Raw genomic sequence first — 15,645 nt, 5'->3', positions numbered from 1 at the left:
ACACACACAAGCACCTGACCTGCTTGCGGAACACTCTGAACATTCCGTACTCATTTACCCCTCTCATTTACCCCTCTCATTTACCCCTCTCATTTACCCCTCCATTCATCCCACTCTTCCCGTTGCTCTCTTTTCATTAATTATTCCTGTTCAGTCAATCAAATGTATTTTTTAAAGCCCTTTTTACATCATCCGATGTCACAAAGTGCTGATATAGAAACCCAGCCTAAAACCCCAAAGGGCAAGCAACGCAGATGTAGAAGCACTTTGGCCAGGAAAAAACTCTGGGAAGTTAGGAATCAAGGAAGAAACCTAGAGAGGAACCGGGCTCTGAGGGGTGGACTGTCCTCCACTGTCTGTAGTGGGTAGAGAGGAACCGGGCTCTGAGGGGTGGACTGTCCTCTATTGTCTGTAGTGGGTAGAGAGGAACCGGGCTCTGAGGGGTGGTCAGTCCTCTACTGTCTGTACTGGGTAGAGAGGAACCGGGCTCTGAGGGGTGGACTGTCCTCTCTCTGTAGTGGGTAGAGAGGAACGGGCTCTGAGGGGTGGACTGTCCTGTCTGTAGTGGGTAGAGAGGAACCGGGCTCTGAGGGGTGGACTGTCCTCTACTGTCTGTAGTGGGTAGAGAGGAACCGGGCTCTGAGGGGTGGACTGTCCTCTACTGTCTGTAGTGGGTAGAGAGGAACCGGGCTCTGAGGGGTGGACTGTCCTCTACTGTCTGTAGTGGGTAGAGAGGAACCGGGCTCTGAGGGGTGGATCTCTCTCTCTCTCTCTCTCTCTCTCTCTCTCTCTCTCTCTCTCTCTCTCTCTCTCTCTGTCTCTCTGTCTCTCTGTCTCTCTGTCTCTCTGTCTCTCTGTCTCTCTCTCTCTCTCTCTCTCTCTCTCTCTCTCTCTCTCTCTCTCTCTCTCTCACTCTCTCTCTCCTTTTTCACCCCTTCTTATGTGTCTGGCATGCTGCCATGAAAGAGGCCGATCCTCTCACACACACAAAGCAGCTGAGAATGGGTTCATGGTGGACAGAGGGTTCATGGTGGACAGAGGGTGGGTTTCACACACACATTTGTCTGTCATTGGTATGCCTTTGATTGTGTTCGCCTAGTATCATGTTGTAAGCGTTGGTCACTGGAGTTTCCAAGAATATAAATAGATTAATACTACTAACTGTTTCTATTGAATATTCCTAGAAACCAGCAGCGTAATGTGCCATTTCTTGTTACCATATAAGTGACATGTAGTTTTCCATTTTGTTTCAATGTTTTACACCAGCCATCTGTCACCATCCTTTGGTTTCTACAGTTTGTCATTTCCACCAAAACAAACGGTGATGATGGTTTGTTGTATCTGATATGTCGTTGTATTGACAGTCTTACGACCTGACGTAGCCCTTGTGACAGGGCATTGTCTTCCTTATGACAGGGCATTGTAGTCCTTATGACAGGGCATTGTAGTCCTTATGACAGGGCATTGTGGTCCTTATGACAGGGCATTGTCTTGCTTATGACAGGGCATTGTATTCCTTATGACAGGGCATTGTATTCCTTGTGACAGGGCATTGTCTTCCTTATGACAGGGCATTGTCTTCCTTATGACAGGGCATTGTAGTCCTTATGACAGGGCATTGTAGTCCTTATGACAGGGCATTGTAGTCCTTATGACAGGGCATTGTAGTCCTTATGACAGGGCAATGTAGTCCTTATGACAGGGCATTGTAGTCCTTATGACAGGGCATTGTAGTCCTTATGACAGGGCATTGTAGTCCTTATGACAGGGCATTGTAGTCCTTATGACAGGGCATTGTCTTCCTTATGACACGGCAATGTAGTCCTTGTGACAGGGCATTGTAGTCCTTGTGACAGGGCATTGTATTCCTTATGACAGGGTATTGTCTTCCTTATGACAGGGCAATGTAGTCCTTATGACAGGGCATTGTCTTCCTTATGACAGGGCATTGTATTCCTTATGACAGGGCATTGTATTCCTTATGACAGGGCATTGTAGTCCTTATGACAGGGCATTGTAGTCCTTATGACAGGGCATTGTATTCCTTATTACATTTACATTTAAGTCATTTAGCAGACGCTCTTATCCAGAGCGACTTATGACATGGCATTGTAGTCCTTATGACAGGGCATTGTAGTCCTTATGACAGGGCATTGTATTCCTTATGACAGGGCATTGTAGTCCTTATGACAGGGCATTGTAGTCCTTATGACAGGGCATTGTAGTCCTTATGACAGGGCATTGTATTCCTTATGACAGGGCATTGTCTTCCTTATGACAGGGCATTGTATTCCTTATGACAGGGCATTGTAATCCTTATGACAGGGCATTGTAGTCCTTATGACAGGGCATTGTAGTCCTTATGACAGGGCAATGTAGTCCTTATGACAGGGCAATGTAGTCCTTATGACAGGGCAATGTAGTCCTTATGACAGGGCAATGTAGTCCTTATGACAGGGCAATGTAGTCCTTATGACAGGGCATTGTAGTCCTTATGACAGGGCAATGTAGTCCTTATGACAGGGCATTGTCTTCCTTATGACAGGGCATTGTCTTCCTTATGACAGGGCATTGTCTTCCTTATGACAGGGCATTGTAGTCCTTATGACAGGGCATTGTATTCCGTATGAAGATGTAGTATGGTTGGGCAGTATACCGTATATACCGGAATCCGGGGTCTTTTTGAATATGCAATATTATTATTCGCAATATAATATATATAATATAATATAATAATATAATTAGGATATTTGTGCTTTTTAACTAAATGCCTGCCGTCAACTTGTGCCCTAGGTAAATAGCTAAAGCAGAAAGTGTTTTTAAATTCACCTGTTTTGATTATTCTTCATTTTGAAGCTTACTGGTAGTTAACCGGTAGATAAACGGTAGTTAACCGGTAGTTAAGCGGTAGTTAGTTAATTTCCGGTAGTTAGTTAATTTCACCTGTTTTTGATTATTTTTCATTATGAACCTTACCGGTAGTTCCTCACAACAGTTGATAGAGCTGTTGCTTCATAAGGTGAGTCACTCCTACTGCGTAACTGAATTGAGGTGATCAACTATACGGTATAATCTTACATTAAGTTAACTTGCCAAGATGTGCCAAATTTAAATAAATTCTCTCCAGATGTGTTTTTGGTTTTACTAACTTGCTAGCCAATAGGCCAGCTTGCGAGAGAAAAGTTTCTTGAATCTTGGTAACAGCAGAGAAGCCCCTTCTGGATCAAGACGCTGTCAGCATTTTGCTGCAAACTGTGAGGAGCTAACTTTATAACTGTATGAGTAGGGTTGTCTGTACATGCAATTAGTTTATGTTCGCTTGCACTCGTTAGCATTTACCTAGCATCCGCAATGGGAATTCTTTAGTACTTGTTAGCATTTACCTAGCATCTGCTATGGGAATTCCTTAGTACCTGTTAGCATTCACCTAGCATCTGCTATCGGAATTCCTTAGTACCTGTTAGCATTTACCTAGCATCTGCTATGGGAATTCCTTAGTACCTGTTAGCATTCACCTAGCATCTGCTATGGGAATTCCTTAGTACCTGTTAGCATTCACCTAGCATCTGCTATGGGAATTCCTTAGTACCTGTTAGCATTTTTGTTGCCGCTCAGTTATGTGCACCACCAGTAATACCTTATACCTCAGTATGGCACCGGCACGGTATGAAAATCTGGACCAAACGTTATGTAGTCTTTATTATAGGGTTATGTAGCTCTTATGGTGTTACGAGCCCTTACAAAAAATATTATGTAGCCCTTGTGACAGGGTTAAATAACCCGTGTGGAGGTGTTGAGCAGCCTGTGTGGAGATGTTATGTAGTCCTTATGAAGGAGTTATGTAGTCCTTATGAAGGTGTTATCCCTCCACCCTCCCTCCTTATGAAGGTGTTATGTAGTCCTTATGAAGGTGTTATGTAGTCCTTATGAAGGTGTTATGTAGTCCTTATGAAGGCGTTATGTAGTCCTTATGAAGGCGTTATGTAGTCCTTATGAAGGCGTTATGTAGTCCTTGTGAAGGCATTATGTAGGCCTTATGAAGGTGTTATGTAGTCCTTATGAAGGTGTTATGTAGTCCTTATGAAGGTGTTATGTAGTCCTTATGAAGGTGTTATGTCCACAGGCAGCTCTGGAGGCCCTGGATGAACTGAACCTGTTTGGAGCCGGAGGAGGACCAGGGTCTGTAGTGCACGCTCTGGCTGACGATATACAGCACTGTCAGGTACACACACACACACACACACACACACACACACACACACACACACACACACACACACACACACACACACACACACACACACACACACACACACACACACACACACACACACACACACACACACACACACACACACACATGCACGTATAGACACACATAATATACATTTAAATTAGTTTTGTCTAAGTTTTCCGTTATCCTTTATCAGAGTTAATAAACAAAAGTGAAAACAATAAAGACATTTCAAATGTCATATTATGTCTTTATACTGTGTTGTAATGATATGCAAATACAAAAGGGAAAATAAATAAACATAAATATGGGTTGTATTTACAATGGTGTTTGTTCTTCACTGGTTGCCCTTTTCTTGTGGTCACAAATCTAGCTGCTGTGATGTCACACTGTCGTATTTCACCCAGTAGATATGGAAGTTTATCAAAATACGGTTTGTTTTAGAATTCTTTGTGGATCTGTGTAATCTGAGGGAAATATGTGTCTCTAATATTCTCTCTCCCTCTCTCTCCTCAGTCCATCCTCAACTCCATGCTTCCCAGGGCATCTATGTCTAAAGAGGTGGATGCAGGTGTTCTGTCCATCATCTCGTACCCGGCCTTCGCTGTAGAGGACATCTCTATAGTCAACATCACCAAGGAGAAGATCATATCCAAACTACAGGTCAGGACACTGTTATGTCACCCTTATGACAGGGCTATGCAGTGTTTTGTCACCATTATGACAGGGCTATGCAGTGTTTTGTCACCATTATGACAGGGCTATGCAGTGTTTTGTCACCCTTATGACAGGGCTATGCAGTGTTTTGTCACCATTGTGACAGGGCTATGCAGTGTTTTGTCACCCTTATGACAGGGCTATGCAGTGTTTTGTCACCATTATGACAGGGCTATGCAGTGTTATTTAACCCTTATGGCAGGGAAAATGGCATATATTTTATGTATTGGTATGTATCCCTTATGACAGAGCTATGCAGTGTTATGTACTATAATGTAACCCTTATGACAAGGTTATGTAGTCCATAGAAAACAACACCAAGAAGAAGATGGTATCTGAACTGCAGATCAGGGTCAGCCAGTGTCTCTCCTAGATTGTTATTGGTTAAGTTTGTTCCCTTCGCTCAAATCAACATTCAGGCCCTCTGTTATTTAAGTTGTCAATTTAAATCAAAGTCAAACTCTATTAGGAGGAGTTTGTCTGAGCATATTTACATTTTTCATCGCTCTCTTTCTCTTTTCTCAGGGTCGATATGGATGCTGTAGGTTTCTCAGGGATGGACACAAAACGCCTAAAGAGGTAAAAACATGCTTTCTCTCTCTCTCTCCCTCTTTCTCTCACTCTCTCCATCTCTCATTAAAAATCCTACAATGTGATTTTCTGGATTTTTTTCTCATTTTGTCCGTCATAGTTGAAGTGTACCTATGATGAAAATAACAGGCCTCTCTCATCTTTTTAAGTGGGAAAACTTGCACAATTGGTGTCTGACTAAATCCTTTTTTGCCCCACTGTACCTTGCTTGCTCCTTGTTGAATATGCTCTCTCATCTCTCCATCCATGATGAGGTGACAGACGATCGTTGGGACCACTTAAAACAATCCTTGATTACCAGTATTTCAGAGCATACTGGCAGCTTTTCTCAAAGTATTGACAACTGACTAGCTAAGTCAAACAACAAACAACATATCGCTATTTATCTGAGAAGTCAGCTGTCAGCTTCAACGATGATTGATGACTAACTAGAAAATGGGAAGACTGTGTTACTATTAGGAGCCCAATCTCAATCCCAATTCATACCCCCTCTAAGATTAAAATCGGTGGATTGTTGTAACTATTGGTAGACAATTAATCTACAATTCATCTGCTTTTCCATCTGTGAGGGTAGTGAAGGCACTTGGCCAAGGATATGAAGAAACGCCTCGAAATGAAAGCTAACTAGATGCCTCTCACTTCCAACAAGTTAAGAATAAGATATTGATTGCTTTTGCTACCTAAAATAAAATAAAAATTCAGAACTTGTGAAATTACTGCAATAATGTTATATATTTTGAGCACTTTTCATGTAATTTTGGCCGGCTAATAACCCACTGATCAAACGGCATCGGAAGAAGGTGTGAACCTGTTATGAACGTTATCTCCAGTCTACGACAAAATGACAATCCCATCTACTCGTATTCATAGCTAACTACATTGTTGATTGTAAATTATAACTTTATACTGCTACATTGCTAACTACTTTAGCTAGCTGATTATTCTGTGTCTAAACCAGCCTGATTTAATTGATTTGTTGCATGTTATCTTGAATTGGGTGAAGTCAGCTGCCACACTCGGGTCAGGGAAGTTTGAGCTAGCTTTTTCACGTTGGGCATGCTAGCTAACGTTTAAAAAATACTTGGATATTAACCATTTCCCCCAAGTAAACATACAATATAACTTACATTACCCTTAAAGTAGAGGGTTTAAAGTATCAAAAACAACTAAAAATCTAGATTTCCACAAGAACTGATTTTCGTAGCATTTTGGATTTTTCCAACAATGAGTCGGTGCGACATCCACAGGTTCTCATGTCGCATCACATCTCCTCAGAAAAAAAATAATTCTGGAACTGTACTTTGTTTTATTGCCCTCCTTTTCATCCATCCATCTGCTATTGTTCCCGCCCTCCTTTTCATCCATCCATCTGCTATTGTTCCCGCCCTCCTTTTCATCCATCCATCTGCTATTGTTCCCTCCCTCCTTTTCATCCATCCATCTGCTATTGTTCCCTCCCTCCTTTTCATCCATCCATCTGCTATTGTTCCCTCCCTCCTTTTCATCCATCCATCTGCTATTGTTCCCTCCCTCCTTTTCATCCATCCATCTGCTATTGTTCCCGCCCTCCTTTTCATCCATCCATCTGCTATTGTTCCCGCCCTCCTTTTCATCCATCCATCTGCTATTGTTCCCTCCCTCCTTTTCATCCATCCATCTGCTATTGTTCCCTCCCTCCTTTTCATCCATCCATCTGCCTCCCTCCTTTTCATCCATCCATCTGCTATTGTTCCCTCCCTCCTTTTCATCCATCCATCTGCTATTGTTCCCTCCCTCCTTTTCATCCATCCATCTGCTATTGTTGTTCCATCTGCCCTCCTTTTCATCCATCCATCTGCTATTGTTCCCTCCCTCCTTTTCATCCATCCATCTGCTATTGTTCCATCTGCTATTGTTCCCTCCCTCCTTTTCATCCATCCATCTGCTATTGTTCCCGCCCTCCTTTTCATCCATCCATCTGCTATTGTTCCCTCCCCTCCTTTTCATCCATCCATCTGCTATTGTTCCCTCCCCCTCCTTTTCATCCATCCATCTGCTATTGTTTCCTTTTCATCCATCCATCTGCTATTGTTTCATCTTTTCATCCATCTGCTATTGTTCCCTCCCTCCTTTTCATCCATCCATCTGCTATTGTTCCCTCCCTCCTTTTCATCCATCCATCTGCTATTGTTCCCTCCCTCCTTTTCATCCATCCATCTGCTATTGTTCCCTCCCTCCTTTTCATCCATCCATCTCCTATTGTTCTCTCTCCATAATTCTGTGGTTCTGTTCCCTCCCTCCCGTCCCAGGACCCTAACCGTCTATACTATGAGTCTGCTGAGCTGAAGCTCTTTGAGAACATAGAGTGTGAATGGCCCCTGTTCTGGACCTACCTCATACTGGATGGCGTCTTCACCAACAGCCCAGAACAGGTGGCTATATAACAGGTTAAATAATACTACTAATAATTAGTGGGTGCTTATATAGTCCTGTTGCACTGTCTGTACAAGTGGGGTAACCTGTACGTGTGAAATGGAAATGTGTTTTTTGTTTTTTTGCAGAACGATGCCTTGATAGCATTACCTTGACCTGTCATGTCTCTGTTTGTAAACCGCTCAGGTCCAGGAGTACAAGGAAGCTCTGGAGGGGATTCTGATCAAACAGAAAGACGGGATCTGTCTACTTCCAGAGCTCTACAGTGTTCCACCTGATAGGGTAAGACTGGAAGGCCAGGGTGTAGTGGTGGCTTAATGGAACCCTCTACAGTATTCCACCTGATAGGGTAAGACTGGAAGGCCAGGGTGTAGTGGTGGCTTAATGGAACCCTCTACAGTGTTCCACCTGATAGGGTAAGACTGGAAGGCCAGGGTGTAGTGGTGGCTTAATGGAACCCTCTACAGTGTTCCACCTGATAGGGCAAGACTGGAAGGCCAGGGTGTAGTGGTGGCTTAATGGAACCCTCTACAGTGTTCCACCTGATAGGGTAAGACTGGAAGGCCAGGGTGTAGTGGTGGCTTAATGGAACCCTCTACAGTGTTCCACCTGATAGGGTAAGACTGGAAGGCCAGGGTGTAGTGGTGGCTTAATGGAACCCTCTACAGTGTTCTACCTGATAGGGCAAGACTGGAAGGCCAGGGTGTAGTGGTGGCTTAATGGAACCCTCTACAGTATTCCACCTGATAGGGTAAGACTGGAAGGCCTGGGTGTAGTGGTGGCTTAATGGAACCCTCTACAGTGTTCCACCTGATAGGGTAAGACTGGAAGGCCAGGGTGTAGTGGTGGCTTAATGGAACCCTCTACAGTGTTCCACCTGATAGGGCAAGACTGGAAGGCCAGGGTGTAGTGGTGGCTTAATGGAACCTTCACAACATTTCCCAGAAGCCCTGGTTGGTAGATTCCCGGAATGGGAAGGGAATAAGCAGGAAGGAACTCCATAATCCTCAAAACACCTGGGAGTGTAGCAGGCCTAATCACACATGTGAACACATTTGGTTTATTACAGGTGGATGAGGAGTATGTAAACCCCCACTCTGTGGAGAGGGTCCCTCTGGGGAAACTCCCTCTAAAGTGGGGTCAGTCCCTTTACGTTCTGGGAAGTCTACTGGCAGAGGTGAGACGTCACACACTACACTAGCTATTGTATACTATACTACACACACTACACTAGCTAGTGTACACTATACTACACTACACACACTACACTAGCTAGTGTACACTATACTACACTACACACACTACACTAGCTAGTGTACACTATACTACACTACACACACTACACTAGCTAGTGTACACTATACTACACTACACACACTACACTAGCTAGTGTATACTATACTACACACACTGCACTAGCTAGTGTATACTATACTACACACACTACACTAGCTAGTGTATACTATACTACACACACTACACTAGCTAGTGTATACTATACTACACACACTACACTAGCTAGTGTACACTATACTACACACACTACACTAGCTAGTGTACACTATACTACACACACTACACTAGCTAGTGTATACTATACTACACACACTACACTAGCTAGTGTACACTATACTGCACACACTACACTAGCTAGTGTATACTATACTACACACACTACACTAGCTAGTGTACACTATACTACACACACTACACTAGCTAGTGTATACTACTACACACACTACACTAGCTAGTGTATACTATACTACACAAACTACACTAGCTAGTGTATACTATACTACACAAACTACACTAGCTAGTGTATACTATACTACACACACTACACTAGCTAGTGTATACTATACTACACACACTACACTAGCTAGTGTACACTATACTACACACACTACACTAGCTAGTGTATACTATACTACACACACTACACTAGCTAGTGTACACTATACTACACACACTACACTAGCTAGTGTATACTATACTACACACACTACACTAGCTAGTGTATACTATACTACACACACTACACTAGCTAGTGTATACTATACTACACACACTACACTAGCTAGTGTATACTATACTACAAACGCTACACTAGCTAGTGTACACTATACTACACACGCTACACTAGCTAGTGTATACTATACTACACACGCTACACTAGCTAGTGTATACTATACTACACACGCTACACTAGCTAGTGTATACTATACTACACACACTACACTAGCTAGTGTACACTATACTACACACACTACACTAGCTAGTGTACACTATACTACACACACTACACTAGCTAGTGTATACTATACTACACACACTACACTAGCTAGTGTACACTATACTACACACACTACACTAGCTAGTGTACACTATACTACACACACTACACTAGCTAGTGTACACTATACTACACACACTACACTAGCTAGTGTACACTATACTACACACACTACACTAGCTAGTGTATACTATACTACACACACTACACTAGCTAGTGTACACTATAGTACACACACTACACTAGCTAGTGTACACTATACTACAAATGCTAAAATAGCTGATGACTAACTGCCATTGGGTGATAAAGTCCTCTCTCCGGTATTGTATGGTAAAGCTTTGGCCTCTTTCTGTGTTCTACAGGGTTTCCTGGCCCCTGGAGAAATAGATCCTCTCAACCGACGTTTCTCCACCATCCCCAAGCCAGACGTGGTGGTGCAGGGTGAGACCCGAAGGCTACATACTGAATAATAAGTTTAAAAAATAAATAAAAGCGTCTGCTAAAGGACCATATTTAATGGCCAGTTTATACTTGGTCTAACAACATGTCAGTAGACAATTACAATCTGACAGGTGTCTCTGGTCAAAACAACAGGTCATTTATAGTCGTGTGGAGTGTTGATCGTCGGTTTCCTTGTCGTGGTTACTAGTTACTACAGCAACAAGACCAAATCCATCTGTGACAAGGTGGTGCAGGAGTTCTACAATTCTCTTATAGAATGACCTACTTTTATTTTGTCACATTCACAACCGCAAGGTATTTTCTGGAAGCTTGCCATCTTTACCTGATGTGGGTTAATTTTTCTGTGATAATGAAAATAAAATTAGCTGAAGTTATAGTCTTGGTCATTATTTGAACTGGTTAGCCAGCTAGCTAGCTAAAAATGAACCAAAATATTGTTTAGAAAGTTGCTTGTAGTTGACATTTTACCTATTTTTTTTAACTGATGGGTTTATAGGCGTTAAAATAGAGCAAGTATGCTATTCGGGGGAACACCGGCCTGCTGATGTGGACAAGAATAGAATGTTTATGATGTCGCTATGGCAACTGTCTACAGACATGTCGATAGACCAACTGTAAACCAGCCTTAATAAATACTGTATACTGAATGTTGCTATTTAATATATATAGAGTTTGGACACCTACTCATTCAATGATTTTTCTTTATTTTGACTATTATTCTACATTGTAGAATAATAGTAAAGACAAACTATGAAAGAACACATATGGAATCAGGTAGAAAACCAAAATGTGTTAAACAAATCAAAATACATTTTATATTTGAGATTTTTCAAAGTAGCCATCCTTTGCATTGACAGCTTTGCACACTCTTGGCATTCTCTCAACCAGCTTCATGAGGTTGTCACCTGGAATGCATTTCAATTTACAGGTGTGCCTTCTTAAAAGTTAATTTGTGGAATTTCTTTCCTTCTTAATGCGTTTGAGCCAATCAGTTGTGTTGTGACAAGGTAGGGGTGGTATACAAAGATAGACCTATTTGGTAAAAGACCAAGTCCATATTATTGAAGGAACAGTTCAAATAAGCAAAGAGAAACGACAGTCCATCACTACTTCAGGATGTGAAGGTCAGTCAATACGGAACATTTCAAGAACTCTGAATGTTTCTTCAAGGGCAGTCGCAAAAACCATCAAGCGCTTATGATGAAACTGGCTCTCATGTGGACCGCCACAGAAAGGAAGACCCAGAGTTACCTCTGCTGCAGAGGATAACTTCATTAGAGTTACCTGCACCTCAGATTGCAGCCCAAATTAATGCTTCACAGAGTTCAAGTCACAGGCACATCTCAACATCAACTGTTCAGAGGAGACCGTGTGAATCAGGCCTTCATGGTCTAATTGCTGCAACGTAACCACTACTAAAGGACACTATTAAGAAGGAGAGACATGCTTGGGCCAATAAACACGAGCAATGGACATCAGACCGGTGGAAATCTGTCCTTTGGTCTGATGAGTCCAAATTTGAGATTTTTGGTTCCAACCGTTTTTTGTCAGACGCAGAGTAGGTGAACAGATGATCTTCACTTGTGGTTCCCACTGTGAAGCATGGAGGAGGTGTGGGGGTGCTTTGCTGGGGACTCTGTCAGTGATTTATTTAGAATTCAAAGCACACTTAACCAGTATGGCTACCACAGCATTCTGTAGCGATACGCCATCCCATCAGGTTTGCGCTTAGTGGGACTATGAAAAGTCTATTTGACCAAGAAGGAGAGTGATGGAGTGCTGCATCAGATGACCTGGCCTCCACAATCACCCGACCTCAACCCAATTGAGATAGTTTGGGATGAGTTGGTCCGCAGAGTGAAGGAAAGGCAGCACATGTGGACTGTTGGAAAAGCATTCCAGGTGAAGCTGGTTGAGAGAATGCCAAGAGTGTACAAAGTTGTCAAGGCAAAGGGTGGCTACTTTGTTTAACACTTTTTTGCTTACTGCCTGATTGCATATGTGTTATTTCATAGTTTTGATGTCTTCACTACTATTCTACAATGTAGAAAATAGTACAAATAAATACTAATCTTGAATGAGTAGATGTCAGCTTTTGAGTGTTACTGTTTATATTTATTTATTAATCATTTTTTAAGTTTGTTATAACATACTTGTTTACGGAAGAACCCCACCCCCTAACAGTCAAAAACATTTTACAGAGAAAATGACATATTTCTAGCTATTTCAATAGTGAAATAAGTCGGTCATAACTCCTATGTTTTTTCCCATCTTTTTTATCTTCCTCTTCCTGTAGTGTCTATCCTGGCAGAGAACGAGGAGATCCAGGAGTTGTTGATGAAGAATGGGATAGAGGTGGAGACGATAGCTGACATACACCCCATCCACGTCCAACCTGCTAGAGTCCTCAGCCACATTTACGCACGACTGGGTAAACAAAGAGAGGGAAGGAAGGAGGGAAGGGAGAAAGTTAGGGAAGAATGGGATAGAGGTAGAGACAGTAGCTGACACACGCCATCCACGTCCAACCTGCTAGAGTCCTCAGCCACATTTACTACGTATAACTCTGTAATAAATCTTTCACTACCATACAAAAAAGGTTTTGACGGCAAGAAAATAACATTACAAATGAAAAAACTGGTGAGCTATTGGAATCCACTGAAGCCACAGCCTTTCAAAGCACTTCATGGCTACAAATGTGAGTGCTACTGGTTGGTAGTCATTCATGCAGGTTACCTTAGTGTTCTTGGGCACAGGGACTATGGTGGTCTGCTTGAAGCATGTTGGTATTACAGACACAGACAGTGAGAGGTTGAAAATGTCAGTGAAGACACTTGCTAGTTGGTCAGCGCATACTCGGAGTACACGTCCTGGTAATCCGTCTGGCCCTGCGGCTTTGTGAATGTTGATCTGTTTAAAGGTCTTCCTCTCATCGGTCTGTACTCTTCCTCTTCCCCAGGACGTAACCAGAGACTGGGGCTGACCGGTAGACCCTACAGGAGGATTGGATGTCTAGGAACTTCTAAATTCTATGTCATCCGCAACACCATATTTGCCTTCACGCCACAGGTAGATACAGGACCATTTTGTGTGTGTGTATTTCTTACCTTTTCAGGACCCCAATGTCCTAACATTTCACCTGAATGACCTAACATTTCACCTGAATGTCCTAACATTTCACCTGAATGTCCTAACATTTCACCTGAATGTCCTAACATTTCACCTGAATGTCCTAACATTTCACCTGAACTAATTTCACCTGAATGTCCTAACATTTCACCTGAATGTCCTAACATTTCACCTGAATGTCCTAACATTTCACCTGAATGTCCTAACATTTCACCTGAATGTCCTAACATTTCACCTGAATGTCCTAACATTTCACCTGAATGTCCTAACATTTCACCTGAATGTCCTAACATTTCACCTGAATGTCCTAACATTTCACCTGAATGTCCTAACATTTCACCTGAATGTCCTAACATTTCACCTGAATGTCCTAACATTTCACCTGAATGTCCTAACATTTCACCTGAATGTCCTAACATTTCACCTGAATGTCCTAACATTTCACCTGAATGTCCTAACATTTCACCTGAACGTCCTAACATTTCACCTGAACGTCCTAACATTTCACCTGAACGTCCTAACATTTCACCTGAATGTCCTGACAAGGTAGGAAACCAACAACTTTTTTGACAAGTCAGGTTGTTTTTCATGTCCTGAATTTGTTCAAATGCTATTTTAAGGTTAAGTTAAGGGAAAAAATGTTTGACCATTAAGAATTATTTTTTCCCTAACACTGAACCTAACTCTACTCCTAATCCTTAATCCTAATTTTAACCCTAACCATAAAGGTGTGTAAAAGCTGAAGCTACCAAAACTATTGCTCATGGTGAACCAGAACAATGAATATAAACTATATTGTAAGACCTGATCACCTATAACATGTAGTCTGTCTACCTACCTATAGCACGTAGTGTTTCTACCTACCTATAGCATGTAGTCTACCTACCTATAGCACGTAGTCTTTCTACCTACCTATAGCACGTAGTGTTTCTACCTACCTATAGCTACCTACCTATAGCATGTAGTCTGTCTACCTACCTATAGCACGTAGTCATTTCTACCTACCTATAGCACGTAGTCTTTCTACCTACCTATAGCACGTAGTCTGTCTACCTACCTAGTCTGTCTACCTACTATAGCATGTAGTCTTTCTACCTACCTATAGCATGTAGTAGTCTTTCTACCTACCTATAGCACGTAGTCTTTCTACCTACCTATAGCATGTAGTCTGTCTACCTACCTATAGCACGTAGTCTTTCTACCTACCTATAGCACGTAGTCTGTCTACCTACCTATAGCACGTAGTCTGTCTACCTACCTATAGCATGTAGTCTTTCTACCTACCTATAGCATGTAGTCTTTCTACCTACCTATAGCATGTAGTCTTTCTACCTACCTATAGCATGTAGTCTTTCTACCTACCTATAGCATGTAGTGTCATGTAGTCTTTCTACCTACCTATAGCTAGTCTGTCTACCTACCTATAGCATGTAGTCTGTCTACCTACCTATAGCATGTAGTCATGTAGTGTCATGTACCTACCTATAGCATGTAGTCTGTCTACCTACCTATAGCATGTAGTCTGTCTACCTACCTATAGCATGTAGTCTGTCTACCTACCTATAGCATGTAGTCTGTCTACCTATAGCACGTAGTCTTTCTACCTACCTATAGCACGTAGTCTTTCTACCTACCTATAGCATAGCATGTAGTCTTCTACCTACCTATAGCACGTAGTCTGTCTACCTACCTATAGCACGTAGTCTGTCTACCTACCTATAGCACGTAGTCTTTCTACCTACCTATAGCACGTAGTCTTTCTACCTACCTATAGCACGTAGTCTTTCTACCTACCTATAGCACGTAG

The 15,645-nt window shown here is 42.2% G+C and overlaps 1 protein-coding gene across 2 annotated transcripts in view; it reads left to right on the top strand.

Annotated features, from left to right (window-relative positions):
• phka1a (phosphorylase kinase, alpha 1a (muscle)) overlaps positions 1–15,645 on the top strand; it is a 64,685-nt gene that overhangs the window by 25,253 nt on the left and 23,787 nt on the right. For both annotated transcript variants that reach the window (XM_046318783.1, XM_046318784.1), the window contains exons 7-15: positions 4,124–4,222; positions 4,751–4,897; positions 5,477–5,530; positions 7,831–7,953; positions 8,141–8,236; positions 9,024–9,131; positions 10,610–10,688; positions 13,006–13,140; positions 13,669–13,778. In XM_046318783.1, coding sequence (XP_046174739.1) covers positions 4,124–4,222; positions 4,751–4,897; positions 5,477–5,530; positions 7,831–7,953; positions 8,141–8,236; positions 9,024–9,131; positions 10,610–10,688; positions 13,006–13,140; positions 13,669–13,778 — 951 coding nt within the window. The remainder of the gene's footprint in view (positions 1–4,123; positions 4,223–4,750; positions 4,898–5,476; positions 5,531–7,830; positions 7,954–8,140; positions 8,237–9,023; positions 9,132–10,609; positions 10,689–13,005; positions 13,141–13,668; positions 13,779–15,645) is intronic.

Source organism: Oncorhynchus gorbuscha, linkage group LG21 (assembly GCF_021184085.1).
Source record: "Oncorhynchus gorbuscha isolate QuinsamMale2020 ecotype Even-year linkage group LG21, OgorEven_v1.0, whole genome shotgun sequence".
Classification (NCBI taxonomy): Eukaryota; Metazoa; Chordata; class Actinopteri; order Salmoniformes; family Salmonidae; genus Oncorhynchus; species Oncorhynchus gorbuscha.
This window is presented reverse-complemented; position numbering and strand designations above follow the sequence as displayed.